This window comes from Lasioglossum baleicum, chromosome 1 (genome assembly GCF_051020765.1).
Source record: "Lasioglossum baleicum chromosome 1, iyLasBale1, whole genome shotgun sequence".
NCBI classification, from domain to species: Eukaryota; Metazoa; Arthropoda; class Insecta; order Hymenoptera; family Halictidae; genus Lasioglossum; species Lasioglossum baleicum.
Window position 1 is genome coordinate 10,611,014 of NC_134929.1, and position 20,657 is coordinate 10,631,670.

A 20,657-nucleotide genomic window follows, 5' to 3' on the forward strand; every position below is an offset into this window, starting at 1 on the left:
CTGCAAAATAGAATAAATTACATATTTCCGATCGAGTTTATGTTAATGCGTGCGGAAACTGGAATCGAACGGAGACATTCGTCCGCTCTATCGAGCAAACAAGAATCACGTAACGATCCGGCGCGGCGCGGCGGCTCGACTCGGCGCGTCACGCGGCTCCGAAAGCGTTGCACACAGGTCCCCGAAAAACTAATCCGTGGAAAATCTGTCTGGCGGAAGAAACATCCGCAATTTTCATGAAACAAACGGCGCGGCGCGTCGGTGTGCGACGCGACGAGGCTCGCTGGAGCATAAACGTCTGTCTTCGTTCCACGAGTAGGTATACCGGTTACACCGGGGCACAGAAATTCGTGCCTCGGGTCCTCGAGGTGTTAACAAAGGGGTCCCCGGTGAATCGGACCTGTTGGTCGCGCGAGATGCGTGTGCAATAGCGCGCTGCACGTCCCTGGTGCGCGTCGCTGCAGTAGATCCCGCAAACAGAACGGTGCTCATCGTGCTCGGTGAAAGCGAGCGAGAAGGAGCGAGTTGTGGTTGAGCAGGTTAGAGGAGGACGGGAAAACCGGTGGTTTCTTTATCGCAGCCGGAGTGCTCGCTGGAAAAGGACGGATGAGGGGCTCTGTGTTGCCGAGACGTCTATACTCGAGGCGACAAGGACAGCGATGCGCGTCGTTGCACGGTGCAGAGGGAGACGGGTGGCGGTGAGGGAGAGAGGCGCGCGAGATACCCCGAAAGAAAAGAAAAGAGAAGCGAAGCGAACCGAAGAGCCGCGGCACTCGACGAGCGAGCGAGAGGACGCTCGAAGCGAAAGAGAGGAGAGAATGCAACGCGAGAGAGGGCTGGCAAAAGAGCCGAAGGTCTCTCGCGAACTCTCCTCGTAGACGGTAATACAGTCGGGCGCGCGGCAAGCACAACAAGCAGCCCGCTCGCATGCACGTGCACACGCGAACGAGCCCGTGAGCGTGACGCCGCGCCGACATACTCGAGCCAGAGACCGAGAGAGCTCGTACCCGTACCCGTACCCGCGGTGATACCCGCGCCCCCCACGCGGATCCTCGCGAGCCAGCTCGCTTTTTGCAGAGCCCGGAGGCCAGGCGCGAGCGTCCCACCGTCGACACCGCGCCGGTGTAGCACCTACTCCGTTTCCTAAACTTTCTAGCGGCTTCTCGGTACGGCACGACTCGATCAGCCAGCTGATGCCATGCCGGTGCAACCTGGCCAACGATCGCTCCGGGATCTCGTGATTCACAGCCGGGACCCAGGACTTTACGATTATTAACCCTGCAACGGCACATTGCTCTTTTTCCGGCCCGACAAACGTCACGCTCCGCTCTTTCGGACGTTACCTTGTACATAGTTCCGTCCGATTTTCGCACCATCGAAACCTGCACCATGCTTTTCGAATATTTTATCGAGCCTGACTTGGGCGTTCACTCGTACGCCAATAGATACCTGGCTTACCGATTCGTATTACATTCATGTTACAATTACGTGGTGATCGAGAACCCGTGGGCGTTATTCTAACCACCTTGTCCGATGACATGAAAGAATCCCGTTCAATGATATGCCATTGGACTTTACACGTTCGCTCTAACTATACAAGTCTTTCATGAATCGTGATCGGGAATTTTGGCAGTGTAATGTAAATTTATTCAATTTTCAATATCCGACGCCGACTATGAAAACAAAACGTTATCTCATCGCGGTTTCAGTAAATTTATCTACGAGACTTCGCAGATATTTACATTGTCTGCTTCTACCAACATGTGTGACTCGTAGTGCAGATTTCCAGTCGAGTAGAGATTTTTATTTCAGATAATCTTCTGACTATTTTTATAGTTTGTCTGGCCAGTTTACCGGCTGTTAACGGATTCCTGAACTATTTTACAAGCAGCTAAGACAAGACTCTACTGGAGCAAGATCAGTGATACTCTGAAAAAGTTTGATCAAATAATCTGCATACATCTTTAAAAAGAAACTCCTAGAGTCTGTCTGTTTTAACACTGTTGCTAAAGCCATACAATTAAAGAATGCCATCGTTAACTCCTACTTTCGATCTGGAATAACCGAGCGATTAACCAGAATTCAAAGAAATCGCACAAGTACAAACTGAACAACTTCCAATGTATAAAGTAGCCAAGGTAAAAAAAGGTTGTCTACAGGATCATTTGCATACGATTCGAAAAGAATCCCAAGCCTCCCCGTCCCGAGCACAGTTTCTGAAGGCACGCGGCCGGTGGATTGCATCACCGGCTCCTCCGAATCCTACCCCCGACCTCAAAATATGCAGCGGAGCGTGTCGTTTCAATCTCGACCGAAAAACGAACAATGAAGCATCGAAGAGTCGCGAGGGCAGGCCAGACCTAATAAGACTCGGGGACGCGCACGAAAGTGGACGAGAGATTTCATAGAGGGGCCCCATTATTGGCGGGGGTCTGAAATATCGATCACAATCGTGGAATGCTCGGTGCATCGGTAACACATCGCAGCGTGCGAACCTGGTGCAGCAACGCGGGCTAGGAGGAACGAGAACAACCTGTTTATTATACAGTAAGTCCTCGACTTACGCGATTAATTCGTTCCAGCGCTTTCCGCGTAAATTGAAAAATCGCGTAAGTCGAATAGCGCCTAAGCGTCACCGCTGAAAGGGGGTAAACTCGTTTCCAGGATTGCAAGGATGCGGAATTGCGCCTTCTCATTTCTCGATCATGCAAAGATGGAGTTTTTCAGTAGTCAAAAGCGCTAGATACAAGATCAATCTCCGCCGCAGTTCGTCCTAAAAAGTCCTATTTTTATCAATAGGACTAGAAAATATAAATAGGAACATGGTCTTCGTACGTTACGTTATGCTTTCTGAAGAATGAATCATTCGAAGGTTATTGGAAGCTCAACATATTAAACATGGTTAAATTTGTCTTTTCATTAGCTATAATGTTACACTAATTAAAATATGTCGTTGCATTAAAAAAAAGCTACGATGACCTTGAAATATCGCAAAAGATGACCTAGCGAAAAAAACGTATCCGTCATAATAATTGTCCCACTGAACCAAGCGTTTTTTGCCAGAAACATTGTCTTGTATTACTAAAAACAACGGAGATGTTTTCGGTGTAAGTTCTAGGCCTCACTCTGCATACATATGTATTTACATATACATATTAATACATATACACCGCTGAAAATTGCTGTACCATTATTCAAAATATTGTTTAGATTATTAAATAAGTTGGTATCTAATCAATGACTACACATTTAAGTACTCTATGAGGTATTATATCAATCTGATATTCATACAAAGAAAAAGATAACTTAATATAGAATGAAATTATTCTAGCTAGGAATAAATGTTTCAGTTTCTAGTTAAAGTAGCTCCGAGTGCAAAGGGTTAATGTATGTTTGGCAAACTCTGTTGGACATCTTCATCGCGAGTGTAACTGATTGTCATAATGCAAGTGGTGGATGCAACCTCCTAATAACATACATCAATTATTGTGGAGGGGGAAGAGTCTGTAGTGGCAATCGATCACGGAATGCTCGGTGCATCGGTAACTGATCGCAGCGTGCGAAGCTGGTGCAACCGCGCGGGCCAGGAGGAACGAGAACGACCCGAGCCGGCCGACTGTACTAGAATCCCGCTACTCGGGTAAAGATAGAAAGAGGAACGGAAAGAGAGTAATCAGAAGGGGGCACCGGCCGGGGGATCCGGCGGGGAGGAGGGAATAAACGAGAGGTAGGGGTTAGATCTTGTTGCGCGGCGCGGGCCGTGTGGCTTTCCAGCGAGAGAGTTGGCTTTTACTGAATCTCTAGTCAATCGTGCCGAGGGCCCGCTCTCCTCTCCTCTCTCTCTCTCTCTCTCTCTCTCTCGGAGGATTCATCGCGAGCGTCCTCGATCAATTCCGTTGATCAGTAAAACCAATCGCGGCCGCGTCACCTTGCCGACCGTTTCCCGGACGCCTTCGGGCCAGAAATTCCTCAAGGTCGCGGCCGGAAGAGCGACCCTATCGAGCGAGGGAAGAATTAAAGGGAGAGACGTTCCGCGTCGCGGCCGATAGTCGACAGCAATACTCTAAAAATACCGCGGCGACGAGGCCACGGATTGAACACGTTCGCCTAGAGCACGCGTACACCCGCGACCAGTTCCCGGATTCCCGTGTAAACACCGGGAGACAAGGTTCGGGTACAAACCGAGAGATCCAATAACCCGCGATTCCCGATAGCGAAACCGAGAGGGGGGTCGCGAAGGGTGAAGGCTCGTTTGGTATACGCACGCGGTAGGGAATCACGGGAAGAGGAAGGGACGCGGATCGACGGTGCTCGAAAGATGAACGGAGACGCTGCGGGTTGAACGAGCCAAAGCGAGAGAGAAAGCTTTGGACGATCCTGTTGTCAGTAACACTCTCCCCGTAGAATACGTAGGACCTCGAACTCGTCTGCGGATCGATACGAGTTCCTGGTGGACTCGCGAAAGGGGGGTTCGCAGGAGGGGGGCCGCCGGTGGACGAGGAGACAGAGAAGCCAGGGAGGGTTAGCTGGTGGTGTTTGTGGGGTGCGGGGGTGGACTGGCACAGGGACGCCTTGGGGGTGTTTCCATGGTGACGGGAATTATCGTCCGGGGTGGGTGTATGGTTCTCCGTCCCTCTCTCTCTCTTTTCATTTTACTTTCTCGCTTAGCCCTCATACTATGTCTCTCTCGCTTTCCTGCTATCTCTTCTATTTGGAAGTGGTGAATTTGCAACGTTGCCTCCCGAGAAGGGTACCTTTTTTCGGCCGTCAAAGGGAGGAGACGCGCCTATAAGTTACGCGGCAGGTATCCGGTGAACGAAGCTGTCTCGAGCGAACCCATCGGGGATGAAAGGCCGGGGTCGGAGAACCCGAAGACCGCGGATCGAACGAGGCTCGACGGGATTTCAGGAATCGGGCAGCGTTAATTCGGTGGTAGCGGTAACGCGTCCGAAACAGGTTCCTCCGGTGCGTACGCGGGCAAAGAGGCGAGCACGACGGAATCGCATCGGCGCGGTGGTCTCATAAACGCGAGGCGTCCGCGGAACGGAGAAACGAGAGGAGAGAGACGAGAAGCAGAGAGAAGAAGAAGCCGGCCGGTGCCTCGAGCGGAAGCGGCTCGCCGGCAGAGACGCCGATTGGTCTTCGTAATTCTATGGGGAAACGAGATGCTTCTCTGCCCTCGACGCCTCGATGCCAATCGCTAAAACGCGGGTTCTGGTCTTGCCGCAGAAATCAATTTTATCAACAAATACATCGATCCGTTTGCAAAACGCCGGCATCGAGGAGAAGCAGGCGTTCTCGGCAGAGGCGCATTTCAAACCGATATAAAAGCGTCGGTACTTCGTCAAGAACGCTCCTATTCTCATGAATCAGCTCGCAGGCTATCGGAATCGAAGACAAGACATTCTAAAGTAATTTGCCGAGTTGAAACTAGCATAAAAGGTTCAGCGATATCTCGGGAATTTAGTATCTCGTTGTATAGTCAGCGAGTCGGTACGCAGTACCCAGTTTTCATAGATCAGTTCGCGAACTTTCGAAGTCGAAGAGAACAAGAGTTAGTCGGTAGTAACATCTAAAAGCTGCTGAAATCTTCCAGGAACTTGCTAGCCCTGTGTTTTACAGTAGCGGGCCGAGGTTTACGAGATCGAGTTGGCACGCACAAGTCAGAAATCAACGGATCAAACCGTCCAACAAAAACGCGTGTACATTTCCTTCGGGAAAAGGAGAACCTTACAGTTTTTCGTCATTTAGCTGGGAACAATAGGGTCGCACAATAGATATCACTTGTAACGAAGGAATTTAAAGGTTTAACATTTCAGGAGATCTCGAGAAGACATCGGAATTAGAAAAGAGGACAGCGTCGAGAACGGTTTGCTTTGCTCTGTTTAAATCGTCGAGAGCGTTACGGTTCGTTAAACCGGGTTTCGAAGAAAGTGAGCAGCCTAATTCGCGAAAAGCAGGCTGTTCGCGAGAATCGATCGAACACCGATGATCTCACCTCGAGATATCGATACTAACGTCGAGGTCGTCGGGTCTCGTGTCATGGAAAGTTCCACTGGGCTCGAGAGAGGCCGGCAACCTGCGCAGACACGGTACACGATTCCGTGCGTCCACGCGCAGATCGAAAACCGACCTCTCGTATCTCGGCTTCTGTTCCAGATATCGGAATAATTCTTTTTGCATCCTAATCCTTACCATTTCGCCGTCCTAAGTTTCGAATTTCATCGCGATCGGACAAACCGTCTGCGAGTTAGAGCGATTTTCTGGGAAGAGGGTCGGAGAGCCGCAGTCTCGCGAAATATCGATTTCCCTCCATTGTTAACAACACTTTTTCACGAGATATTGTTGAACGACGATCCATGACCGGGTAGGATAACAGATAATCGAGAAAATTCGATCGTAACATGGTGAAAAAAGGGCGGGGTTAGAGATCGAGCATTATCAAGGCGTACAGATCGAAGCCCAATTCCATCGATCCATGAAGAGATCGGGTAGGCTTTAACGAGCGGCTGGATCGATTAATCGCGCTTAACCGAGGGCCTGTTTGTGTTTAAGGAGGACGTAAATCAACGCGCGCCGCGGTTTCTGTCCGCGAACAAAAGGAGGGTGTGGCGGATTTACGCGGGTTTACGGCTCGAAATCGAAAATAGAACGGCCCGTAAAGACCGCCACGGCCACCGTGCGCTAGGATACGTGAAATTTAAGACGTAGAAAGCCCGCGCGCGGTTTTATCAATCGCAAGCGGACGCGAACGTTAGAGACCGCGCGTTTTGCACCGAGCGTTCCGTTAACTACGTCCACGCGGTCGGATCATTCTCGATCCATTAACAGGGATATTAACTTGAGCACTTCGTAGACAGAGCTATCTTCTTTGCTGAACCTTCCATGTATTGTTTATTATCGCTGTTAGTAGAATGGCCTCCCAGTAAGCCTGTCGACAATGCTCTATAGCCAATCTAACTTGCAGAACAATCCTGTCGAAACAAAAAAAATATATGTTGATTCAGTAAGATGTACTATTGAATAGTGCCAATATCATGCGAACTTATTTTAATATTTAATACTATTGAATTTCAATAGCAAAACTCATTTCCGCCAATCATATAAGCGAATAGCTTGACCATCAATGTTTTCAAAAAAATAAGATATGGCCTCAAACCAATTCCAGTATAAATCAATACATTTCTCAAATTTTTTTAACAATATATCTGATTGAAGGAAAAAAAGAAATATTACGAATAATAATGTACGGTATTGAATCGAATAATATTTTCAATCATTTCATGATAGACAATTCAAATACATCACGATATGCTTCTAAATTTCATACTATTGAAAAGAATACATTGATATTCATCGAAGTAAAAAAATGACAATAACACGCGTGTTATTGAAGTAACTACTTTTTTTTCTCAGTGTGGTCGATAAGAAGGTCGTTTACCTTATGCAGATGGAATTATAATGCCAAAAGCGGCACTTGAAGCTAACAAATTCCCTATAAATAAGGGTTTCAAGAATAGAAGACTCGATGTGGCTAACGACGAGAAATACTTCGCATCTTTTAGCCGGTGAATTATTTTAATCTGTGAACCGGACGGACAAGCAGCCGCGCTTCGATCAATTGTCTAGGATTCGTAATATGTACTGACAAAACTTTCGTCTTTTCCATTCTTCCTTTCCTCCATCTTTCCTTTCATTTATCGTTGCTTCGCTACGGAAGTAAAGCCATTCGGATTAAGAAAATGAGGAACCGAAGAGTTCGACACAACCACAACTCGGCTTACGAAATCAGGAAAGCCAGAATAAAACTCTACTCCAAGATCGACGATTCCTACGTGAATCATTTAGACAACTATAATTGGATATTCGAGAACGGCTTTTAATAGAACAAACAAATTTTCCCTCGACCCAAGTCTGTTGTAATTAGTTTGAAAGCCACGCCGCTACTGTGGCTTTCGTTTACGTCATCTTCTAACGAATAGTGGCTCGTTCGTTGTTTCTTCACGGAATGTATGTTTTATATCATGGTTCCGATGCTGTTTACACCGAATCGGCGCAGCGATTCGTGGAACCGACAAGGCTAAGAAATCTGAAGGACACAGAGAGGTTCGTCCAGTTTTATCAATTTCTATCGATTTCTATGTCTCGATTGGAGTGCTGACTGGCCGATACAGTAAATTTTGATACATGTAGCAAAAGGGGGCATTGCGAATAGCGTAGAAAATGGGGGGTGGAGTAGTAGACCGAGTCAGTCGAAGCGACAGGAAATATACATGCAACGTGAAGCCGGTCTGCCGTATTCGTGCTGGGACGTGTTCCGAGTCCGAGGGAAGGCCCCAGAACCTGCCAGCTAACAAAATGGTAGGACCCACCGGGCCGGACTGAAAGTCGAGCAACAAGTCGCAGGCCGCCTCTGGCTCCTGCCAGGACGTACCTGAGATGAGCCGAGCGGACCTCGCTTCCAAGAAGGGAGCAAGAAAACCTCGTGCCGCCGCGCGGACACGTATAATTTGCGACCGTTTCACTCGTCTAATTGACACTTCATCTGATCATCGACGATAATTCATTGGCCGCATCGATCGAAATTATTCCCAGCCAATAAACGCGCTTTGCGCAATGAATAAGATAGGGAACCCAGCGAACGACCCGAGCAAGCTTGAATTAATCGTTTAACGAATGCCGACGTTACAGCAGTGCAAAACTTGTAAAGAAGTTGTAAGATTCGTAATATCTTTATTATTTCAAGTAGAAAATCTCCGCAGTGTGCTTATCGCTCTCCAATCAAATGCACTATACACATAATATACAAAAAAAATGTGTCTGCTTTAGAATGTGCACCATTTGGACGGTTCTCAAATATGTAGAATGGAAAGAACGATTGCAAATAGGGACAACCTCGTGTAAAGGAATGAGTAAACCCATGCGCGGTCGACACAAGCTACAGGAACGCGATTAGCAAAGAAGTTCTGACGATAGAGGAGGATCAAACTTTATTCGGTTGTTTCTCGAACGAACGAAATGGATTTATAGATCTCTATTATTACGTAAATTCCAAATGATTCAGCTGCCTAATTACTAGCCGCCATCATGAATCGGCTGTACGTGCATGGAATTAATCAGCGACTCGATGGAAACGCACGGATTGGATCAGAATCGGCTAGCTTGCATCAATTGCTGCTCGTCGACCCGAGAATCGCACGAATATCTATTTGCCAATAGAATAACGATCGTGGCAATTAGGCAAATATCAGATGTATACATCATTAATCTATGACCGATACTATTTTTCAGTGATTTCGAAAGCTTCACGCAGAAATATAACCACTTTTACGTTAACGCGTTCGGTGTACCGATCGTGAACCGAATTCTTGATCGTCTCCGAAATTTCGTCGTCGATTCAAAAATATCCCAGAGGAGGAACATCGAGATGAATGCAGGGTTCTTACTGGTCGGAAAGCAAGAGAAAATGGCCGTACACAGAGCACTTTCGATGGAAATTGGAAAGTCCGCGTGGCAAAGTCTTTTCACTGTCACGTGAAAATTCAAGTTGGCCGGGTAAAGGCTACCGCGATGATATCTGCATTGCGAAGAAGCATCTACCTGCTGACGATGTGCGGGGAGTGTACTTCAAAATCGAGCAAGTGCGCCGTCACTTCAACGCTGATACGACGGAACTGTATTTATCGCGCGTCGCCGCACATTGTCTCTATTTATCGTGCACACAATCACGCGCGGCAGCGCCATCGCGGACGGTCGTGCGCGCGCTTGTGTGTGTATGTGTGTGTGCTTACGCGACATTCTTCGTAAAACAAAAAGGAACGTCCTCGACTTCCTCCCACGCGTCGCCGAGCGAGGCTAGCTGCCAGCCAGCAGCCGTTTTCGACATTCGTAAATTTCAGGTGCCACCCGAAAGCTGCCTCGCGCTTCTAACCGCGTGTCACCTCGGGATTTTTATTCGGAAACACCGAAGCGCAAACTCGACAGAATTCAAAGTACTCTTCAATTGTTTCTGAGCCAGCGGAAGAGCTACACTTCGCTTCATTTTCTCGTCTGCACTGCCATCGCTCGGTTATACCAGTGAGGTGAAGTTCTTCACACCTCGTTTCTGAAACCTTTTCAAATTTGCCAGAACATGCTCATTTTATTGCCCAGGTGATTAAACGATTTTCGAGGAGATTAGCTTGTTGCGAAGTCCATTTCGATCGTTTCCATCTCATACTACAATATGGTCGTTTCAAGAATGGGATGGACATTTATTGTGATAGTCGCTGTATCTTTAATTTGGTGATTCTTCTATTCAAACTTTATTTTAAACATCTAGCTGGAATGAGGACGTTGTTAAGATAACAAGCTGTATTATCGGGACGATAGAATATCGCGAAGACGGTATTGCTGTTACCGAAGCAATGGAAGATCGAAGACCACGTTTTCTTGTTTAGAGAACAAAGAAAAAACACGATTTTTAAGTTATTAACGAAATTGTACAAGCACTTTTCTATTAAATGCCGTTTGCATACTATTCGAAACAACCGGAAAGCGTTATTTCACATTCTGCGACACTGATTACAGATATTACATATTGTTGTGGAAACGGAGCCATGAGTACGGGACCGAGGCCGAGTACGTTTGCGTTTCCATAGACCGAGTGCGAGGATCTGAATACATAAATGAAGACTTAAAAACGGTACTCCAATTATCGAAATGAATGCGTTATGCGACAGGTACCGTTGATTTTCGAGTAACAGAAGAACGAGGAAATATTCGCATGGATTAATTAGTCGGCGTCATTATCATTTTTACCCGTCTTTCACATATTTCGCTGTAATCAATGTCCGAGTATACTAACGTTCAATCACGGAAAGACATAAAAGCCTAAGTACTGTGCCAACGACTGTGCAACGCTGTTCCCCGAGTTTTAAATGATCTTCCGAACCAATCAGACACGAAACACTTTCCTGAATCACGTGTGTATTGCGTGAACTTTGGAATCACGTGTTATTGAGGTAGATTCGTTACCAGCCTGGACTAAAACTGACTTTTGCAAACTTTGATATAGTAACTAGATGAACGAGACAACCGAGCAAGATGACGTTCTTCGCAAAATTGACGAAATCACTGCGAAACCTATCGTACGTCCAACCGCGTCGTACGACAGATTTTCAGCATGCCGTACTGCCGTACGATACGATCGTGTTGTTCTACAAGTTGTACAACCGCGCCACAAACGTTGCAATTGTCTTTCAGACGATTCAAGCAATTGAATTTGTACGATTTGTTGTACAATAAATTGCATCGTCTGTGGGCCGTTTTAGAAGTCGCCGTGCCCAAGCATCGGCCATTCGACAAAGTATCGGCTATCCTGATTCCCTAACAAGAAGTTATTACAACCGTTATGAGGATCAATATCCAAAGTATAAAGAACCGTAATTGAAACCGATATCAACCTCCTTTGTAACATTTATTTAGAGTATCGGTCCTTCATAACTGTTTCAATCACAAGCCCGAAACGTAACAGTTTCAAACTGTTATTTTCGGGCCTGTTTCAAGCCCCGAGTCAAAAACGACTCTCGTCGGCTAATCAGCAGAGGCTGTCGAGCGGATTTTCATCGTACGTGGGAGAGCAGAGCGGCGATCCGCGCGAGGCAGCGAGGCTCGTTTTAAGCGTTGTGAGAGGAGTTTGCGCGATAACACGGGCCCGATAACGCGGCGACGTACGCTCGGTCGTTCGGTTGTAACATCGCGGCGAGCCGCGTGTGTACACGCCTCGCACACACCGGTTTCTCTCTCTCTTGGCTATGTACATACGGACACAAGCTCGCACGAAGAGCGGCTCGCCGCTCCGTATAAAGAGCTCGGTGCATTGCGCCAAGCCTGTGCGCCGCGCCGCTGAATTAATAATCGAACTTACGTGGGTAGGTGATCGTCTACCGGGTGTCTGCGCACGTACTTGACGGATCGCTGCCAAAGGAGTGCCACTCGATCACACGCGGCGAACCCTGACCGCTATCGCGATCGAGATACCACCTGAAACGAAACAGGGGGTTGCGTTATGTTCATGGCAAAATGGCTCGTTGCCGAGGCGCGACCCTTCGTTAACCCTACCGATACGTTGACCTTGCTCGCGAAATCGCTCGAAAGCGGAACCCGCAATTTTCAGGCAAGAACCGAGATTTTTCCGAGGAATGGGGCACTCGATCAGTCGCGTAAGATTTCCGCCCCACTGTCGAATCAAAGGCACGGTCAATGTATGTATTGTATAACTAGACTGCGGAGCTGAATGCAAAATGAACATTGTTCAAGTCAGTTGCAGTAAGAAATAGAAGTTAAATATAATAAAATATGGTAAGATTTCACCACAGCTTCTTTTAAATCCAATATTCTCAACATCCTCTGTTTGCCGTAAAAATGAAGTCGTAAAAAGTCATATAACTCAATCTTTTGCTAATAAAAAATAGAAATTCGACGAGCATGGAATCTTTAAGGTGCCTGAAAAATCGCTAGAGATCATAGAATAAAACGTCATAAAACTTATTCGAAATGGTACAAAAATTGGCTTTCATTTTCTCTTGAGAAAACGAAATGACTTTCCGGACGATCTAATAGTTTATGGAGGAGCAAACAAATGTACTATTCTATGTATCCTCTTCTATATCCTAGAACTTTTGTCTAAAACGGGGAGATTTTCAACGCACAGCACGGCGCGGCGCGCGGCGCCCCAAGAGAGACCAACAGCCGAGAGTTCGTGCTGTATCCACGTTGGCAAAAGTGACCATTTAATATCTCGAGAACCAATGGCGATATCTACATGAAACTTTCCACGTATTGTTCCTTATCATGTTTCATGCTTATTTATCCAAGTCTCGTTTCTAACTGACGAGCGCTTGCCGAGATAATTAACATTTCCAGTCGGAGCGATGGAGGTACTTCCGCACGCGTTTGTCAGTCATACACGGCGCATATCTCGATATAATACACGTTGATATCTTGCGATTATGTGAGTTATATCATATTTCTTAAAAACTAGCGAAATCCACGTTAGAAATAATTCTAATCACATATTTCGAACTTTGTCCGCCATTACTCTCGATTACTCCCGTTCTACAACATCATTGGCGGTAGTGTCGATGTAGATTCGAATCTCAACTAATCACAGGGCTCGTAATTGAAGTTATTGGTGCTTTATAGAAAGATTTTGTCAGGCACTCCGATTTATTTCTGGGGAAGTACGAGTTCTTGATTTTTTTATGACCCCGTGCATTTTAAAATTTATGAAATTATTCTCGGTTTGTAACATGACGTAGAAATGTCTACATTCAGCGATACTTCAATAACGTTCGAGAATAATAATCTGTCTGACCTGTTTCTGCAATTTTCGTCTCTTTTAAAACGCTTGTTTAGCTCGATACGAAAATGTTCAAATATATTTCCGATAACTCGAAACATTTCAAATAAGCAACTGACATTTTCTATTTTGATACGTATCGATCAATTTTTGAAAAGACAGCGAACATTTTCTCTTCAGAAATGTTCAAATCTCGAGCACCATAACACATTCGTACTTCGGAAAAGAAAATCGTTGGATGATCGTTTCATTTGCATGACCATCTCCTTCGATTTTCCCGCTATCTCATAGAATGACGTAATGTTACGTCAGCGACGATCAGTCACAGAGTTGCGGGAAAACGTAGTTGAATGCTAGGCTTTCAAACGTTTGGGCCTTTACAAATCCATGTATGACAATCACGAATGTTAACGCGACACAAGTTTTAATCAAAATAAACACAAGTTTTATACAAAACTGTACACACGTTTATTCTTTTGAAAATATTTCTGTACTTTCGTAGAGATCCCGAGTCGTCGAGAGAAAGGTTGATCTTGTTCAGACCATATTCAAACCAGCGAGCAATTGTGGAACCTCGGAGCGTCTCAAAGTAAGACTCGCAGTTGTATGCGGTACATAAGAATGATTTAGTACCAATCCGTTTCCGGGCCTCGATTATCCAACGAATCCCGATTTAACTGAACCGCCTCGGTCCCGATTAAGTCGTTTAATCGGGCTCTCTCCCAGTGCACTTCCATCGAAACAATACGCACGGGCGCGCGCATTTTGCAGTCAAAGGGAACCTCATTAAATCTCTTCCTGCCGGAGCGTACAAAGCGTACTGAACATTTTTTTTTGTCCCTCTCCGCGGCACAGCGTATTAAAACGTTTCAATACCATCTGGTGGAAGTGCAACGGCCGGAGACTCGTGCAATAATTTCGGCCGAAATCGCTATGGCAAACGCACAGACGAAGATGTTCTCGTTAAGTTACGATGCGAAGATTAACCCATTTCTTTTCGATCCTTTTAGTTTGCTTTTCAATTATTAGGTCGTTCAGAAAGTCATTTCGTTTTGTCAAGCGAAGATGAAAGCCAATTTTTTACCATTATCTTACGAAAGTTTTTCTACCTTTTGTACCAATAAATGCGAATGTGCACGGTAATCTATTGGGTTGGCAAATAAGTTCGTTCGGTTTTTGTGATTTATTACACTCTAAAAAACCGAACGAACTTATTTGCCAACCCAATATATCCACCTCTTGCTTCGTCAAGCCATTCTAAACGAGTGAGAAGATAAGAAAATAAAGAATTTATCGCCGATGATAATTTGTAAAGTTGAACAGAAACGGTTCAACTTACCAATACACAACCTGTGATTGTAATGATATGTTCTTCAGGGTCGTCTTTACGCGGAAAATTAATCTGAACATCGTGATCACTACGTATTTTACCATGTTTTTATTAACTCGCTTTCTTGTCTGTCTGTCTGTTTGTCTGTTCGGTACAAATTTTGCAATTGATTTTTTATTGATCATAGCTCCCTTACATCCAATTATTTTCGGATGGTATTCCGGATTAACTTCGAGCTAGTGGAAAACAACCTTAATGTTGTATGCATATAAAGATTCGGTAAAGCGATGATATAAAATCGGTGTTCGAGAAGTTATCAGATCGTTCGGAAAGTCATTTCGTTTTCTTATGGAAAAATGAAAGCCAATTCTTTACCATTTAGAATAAGTTTTATGGCATTTTGTTCTACGATCTTTTGCGATTTTTCCGGCAACATAAAGGTCCGATGCTCGTTGAATTTCTATTTTTTATTAGAGTTATGTATATGTATAACTTCTTACGACTTTATTTGTAAATTATTTATTTCACTGCATTTTTCCCTTGCGGTAATAAAAAAGCAAAAGGTGATGCAAATGCGTACCATGATTTCGCATATTTGGTGCGACGATAAAAAAAAACTTGATCGGTTAGAGAGCATTACAAGGCAGGAAATGGCGTCCGAAATGTCAGTTGTCAAGATATACCAGGAACTCCCGATTTAAAATAAGAGTAAGTAACAACAAATGGAAACAATGCCATCGCTACACGAAAAACGAAATTACTTTCAGAACGAGAGACCTACTATTATGAAGATATAACCTTCAATGTTGATGTGTCAACTGTGAAAGTTGATTTTCTGATTTTTGTCCATTTTCAACGCTTTTCGCCAACGTCCTTATTAACACGCGTGTCCTTTATAAACCATTCGTTAATCGCAACGTTTACACTGGCGCATGCCATGCACCCATATAAACCACGACAGTAATGACCGTTGGAACGACCGTTGCAATCTCGATTCGATACGTAACCCATTTCGATAGGCGAAGATCTAACAGCGATACAATCGATACATGTCGCGCGCACCGTTGCTCGCAACGATTATTCCGTTTCCATGAAATCGAACTAATTTCGAATATGTTATCAAGAACTATTATGATGTTTAGATAAAAAGATAGTTTGCAGAACTAGTCTGTGTCTTATTTACCACATTACGAAATAGTTCGTGTAGTACGATTAGATATTCAAATTGGAACGTTAGAATTAAGTATGTAACGCGCGCTGACGACATTGGGGTTATGCTCGGATCAATTCCGCAGCGTTTCCGATCGATAAACTTCGATACAAGATTTAGAACAATATTACTAAAGCTGTGCTTAACTTATCTCCGCTGCTGTGACGAGCTCACTCATCTTTTCTTGTTCTCGTAAATCCTAGACATTTAATTTTGCTTTGTTCGAAGAATATCTGATTCGATTGCATTTGTACTCATATCGCCATATTACGAAAGACCTACATTACAGAATGATGCTATTCATACCTAGATTACTAGACAGCGGATTTTGTGTATTTATAACAAAAATGAGTAGGTTTAAACAATAAAAACTTTAGAAATTCACGTTAGTATTGCGGGATCCCATTCGCAAGTCTACGCGAAGTTAATGTACGTTTCATAACCTATAAGACATCTTTTTAAGCTCGTACGTATGAGAAATGGGTTCAGGGAATCGGATTGTTCGCCCGGAGCTGGTACGGTACAGATTCACGGAATTCTGGAGATCCACGAGAGAATACCTGGCGCTACCGGAGTGGTTCCGATTCTCAATAGCGAATTTTTGGGGATAAACGACGTAGCATTCAGTTGTGTCCACGTCGCAGGCGCCACGCCCTGCTTCCAATGTTGCCATCTTCACGATGGACGGCCCGCATAATGAGAAACACGAATCAGTGGCCTCTCATCGTCCTCCCGTATCTTTCGGTCTCTTTCGCTACTGTTTCATGCACGCTCGCCCTTGCTTATCACGCTCTTACACAGTTAATTAGCTTGCCGCCATCTCTTGATCACTGTACTGCTACCATGCGCTCCCTCCCCACTTCATCCCGACATAGGTGTCCCATTAAAAGGCAGCCAATTTAAAATTACCACCGTTCCTCTTGCAAACGTTACGCGTCTGACGATTAACGTTTGTCGTACGTAAAGTCATATGAACGCAACGAATCAACCGTAGCCAGTAAAACAGAATTACCATTGCATAAATTGCGCATGACAAGTACAGGCATTCATTCGAGAGATGAAAGACCACATTTACCGCGGAAATGAAGCTACGACTATGTCAGGAAGCATCGGAATACTTTGTCGGAAGATGCAGATCTATCGACGAAATTCAAACGCGTATCTAACTGGTCCTTATCTAATGGCATCTACCTCTTTTCCAAGTTATTCCAAAGAATCATAGCTACTTCCTGAGGCCATGGGAACGGTCTGCCAATCGCCGGCCGCATTGCATGATCTACGAATTTACAATATCGATACACCGTGCTCGACATGCCCGAACAGTGGTAACTGAAAGTTTTAATCGCGGTAACGAGCGACGATAAAAATCCAGCTCTAATATTTGCATTGCGTAACAGATATCGTATACTAAATCCTGAAACAGTCTCGGTACGATATCTATCGACAATTCTTGATGGACGACATGAAACATATAACCGGCGTCGACTCTTTTAGCGTGTTAGAAGACGCAACTGAAACGAAGCGCAATGGCATCGCGGAATACACGGTCGTTATGCGAGTCTGGTTTGTCGCGTCTGCAAATTTGTCATCTTCGTTGTTCAACGTCCAGTTACTTATCGCCCGAACATCGAGGAGCCCTACAAGGCATGCATAGAGAAGAGATCGAGGAGGTTATTTCGGAGGCGCAAACTGCACCGGCAACGATGATGACGACGAGGAACAAAGGAGGGGCATTACTTATGCGGGGAAAAGAAGGAAAAGGAGGGGACGTGCCATAAGCTGCGTACCCGTGGCACGCCATCTACGTTGGCTTTGTATATTCCATGGTTGCGCAATGCCGCGCGCGGACCGAGAAACCGAACGGCGCTACGCACACTCGCATTTTTTGCTTTTGTGCGGCGTCGTCGGCCGTAGGGTTGCGCAGCGTTTCGAGCGACAACTGATTGCGCTTTAAAGGGAGGCGAGACACTCTGGATGCAAAAGAGAGAAAGAGCGAGAGAGTGGGAGAGGGGGGTGGGTGAGGGGGAGAGAAGGAGAATAGAAACTCTCTCGGAAGAGGGTACGCAACTCTCCTATTCCGTAGCATAGCGTCCGAGCAAGGGCACATCGCGAAAGAGAGACGACGGATCGCGAAGCGTTACCGGGTACGCGGGGGTAAAGGGAGAAGGGAGCGCAGGATGGAGGGAGAAGGGCGGAAAACGTAGACAAAGAAACGGAGAAAGGGGAAGGGTGCGTGAACGAGAAAGGGTGGGGAAAAAGGCAAAGGGAGAGGAAGATCGGTCTCGGTGCACGGCGTAGTGGTTTTATAAAGAGAAGCGGCATCGCCGCACGAATGCTTGGCTCTCCAGGGCCAGGATATTTCAATACCGACGGTGGTCGGCCACCGCCGACGCGGGTTACGGAGAGGGGAAATGGTTGTGACGATGTGCGCTCCTATGTATACATACGTATATGTATACATGTATAAGGTGCATATACATATTCTCCTCTCGCTCCCCTCACCCATGTGCCCGCCCAACGCTCGCATACACAGTATGTATACGACTTTACACACCCGTGGGCGTTCAAGAGAAAGAGAGAGAAGGAGAGACGTGACGGAGAGACCAGTGCCACGGTAGCGCTCCGCTATTCGGGTTCGCTACACGAGGGGAAGAGGCGATGGTAAAGGGGGAGAGAGCGAGTCTGTCTCTGTTTTAACATACGGAGGGGGAAAGCTGCGGCAAAACGGAAAGGCTCGCGTCGAGGGGAATGCAGGGACGCGCGCGGCACGGCAATGGGGACCTCGAACCGAACCGTCGACCGACGGTTGTGTCCGTAATCCCGCCTTCCCGACGAGTCGAGGGGAACCGACGTGGGCCGTGCCACTCGCCTATTGGTCGGCTCGGCGAGCGTGGTTCGGAGCGTTGGTAGCGCCTCGAGAATCCCACCAATCGAGTGCCACCGTCGTGGCTTTTTTATCCTGCTATTTACGCCGAAGGACGGAGAAGAGCAAGCTCCCCATCTGGCTGGCTCGCTCGCTCCTTTTCTATCCCTCTCCTTTTCCATCGGTCGACCGCTCTCCCTGTGTGTTCGTCAGCACGGGAGAGGACACTCTCGTTTCGGGATCCGTTGAGGTTGCACACGTTTTCACGAGAGGAGCGCCGCCCGTTTTACTGCGACGCGCTCCGTTCCGCGTCGTTCCTGTTCGATACGTCGTGTATTATCGTAACACCGTGTTCCTGATCGCGTCGAATAATCGCTATCGAGCGTCTTGTTTACTGTAAAAGCATCGTATGCGGCAGCCGATGCCGTGCGGGTAAGTGTGTTGTGTAGTGTGTGACAGTACGTCGCAAGAGGATACAGTGTTGCCAGATCGTGGGCGCGAACGCACAGCAAAAGCCGTACACTCCGATTCACCGGAACACGCTGGATAATAATCGGTGTTTCGTACGTGGCGAGGCGTAACGATCGATCGTGGTTTCGATTGTTAACGGTATATCGTGACCGATATAGTGGGGCGCAGTGAATTCTGGAATTTATCGGTAGTACGCCAGTGACATTTGGTGCGATGCTATCGACGAAATAGAGCTGGCAACGTCGCATCGACTGCTCTCGCACACAAATACACGCATACACGTACCTAGAAGGGAACTTGGGGTGGCTGGCTAGCAGGCAGGCGGCAGTCAGGCAGGCAGGCAAGCAGGCAGGCAGCTTTCTTGTTCCGAGGACGGCGCTCCTGGTCGCGCCGTCTCTCTTTTCTACCTCCATTGCGCTTGCTCTTCTCTCCCTCTTCTCCCTGCCCTTCTCGTCCTCGGTCACTCAATCACACTCTCCTTCTTTTGCCTTCCGTCTCTCTCCCTCTCTTTCCTCTCTCTCTCTTTCTCTCTCTTACTCGTGTGCGGCGCACGTACCGTTGAGAGCTTCTGCCTCCCCCTTTAGTGCTCTTTCTCTACTGTTACCCCCTCCTCTCCTAACCTCGAGCGGGTCGGGCGAGTCCACTAAGCTTGCAAGGGGAGTTCGGCAGACCTCGGCTCTAGTCGGCCTCGATCCGCAGAATGTGCTAGACGCTGCGACTCGATCGCTCCAGTTTTCGAATATTCTCGTATATAGAAGCTGTCTGGTAAATACGAGAACTGGAAACGTCTTTTCGCGTGTCTTCCGCGGTTCCACGGGTCTCTGGTGGCTGTATCGACGTTAGTTTTCACCATCAGCTTGGGACGCACTCGACCAGCGTATATCCGTACGACGGCCATGTTTGGTGTTTACGAGGTGAGGGGGAATCGCTGACGTCACGAGAGAGCCCCGATCTCGCACGAAGGGAGCAGCCGCAGCAGCACCAGCAGAAGCAGAAAACGTGTTACCGGCCAAGACGGACACCAACTACTCGCACGACTCCGAAAACGGACGATACTCTGCGATCGAGCGGGGCCCGTTTACTCGACTATAATTGTACGCGGGATTATTGTGCGGTGAACACACGAGCGGAGAACTCGCGGCGCGCAAACTGTGCCGCCTGAAATTCCCTTCCCGATGGGACGTGCGTGTACGCCGACTTCGCTCGTGTTCGCCGGTCTTACCGCGACTACTGGCCTTTCAAAAAACATTGGTCGCATTGCCGCCTCGCCGCTGAAATAGCAGCAGCCGCCACTCTAATCACCGTCGTCGGCCGACACCGATCAGTGCGGAAAACATCGAGCAATGCCGAGTATTCTCGTACACGAGACAACACGTGCCGTCTCGGCGTTTCGTTTCACATGATCGTCATCGAAAATGTTTCACACGTCGAGGATGCGATC

The 20,657-nt window shown here is 46.8% G+C and overlaps 1 protein-coding gene across 15 annotated transcripts in view; it reads right to left on the reverse strand.

Moving 5' to 3' along the window:
* Nucleotides 1–19,642, reverse strand: part of LOC143211881 (uncharacterized) — a 129,190-nt gene extending 109,548 nt beyond the window's left edge. For 4 of the 15 annotated variants that reach the window (XR_013009567.1, XR_013009565.1, XR_013009566.1 and 1 more), the window contains exons 1-2: nt 19,502–19,636; nt 11,909–12,024 (exon numbers count right to left, since the gene is read on the reverse strand). Coding sequence is in view for 8 of the 15 variants with exons in the window: in XM_076430028.1 (XP_076286143.1) it covers nt 11,925–12,024; nt 19,502–19,629 (228 nt within the window). In the remaining 7 variants the exon portion in view is untranslated. The other 11 variants (XR_013009569.1, XM_076430048.1, XM_076429973.1 and 8 more) reach the window with 10 other exon arrangements.
* Nucleotides 19,643–20,657: the final 1,015 nt, after the last annotated feature.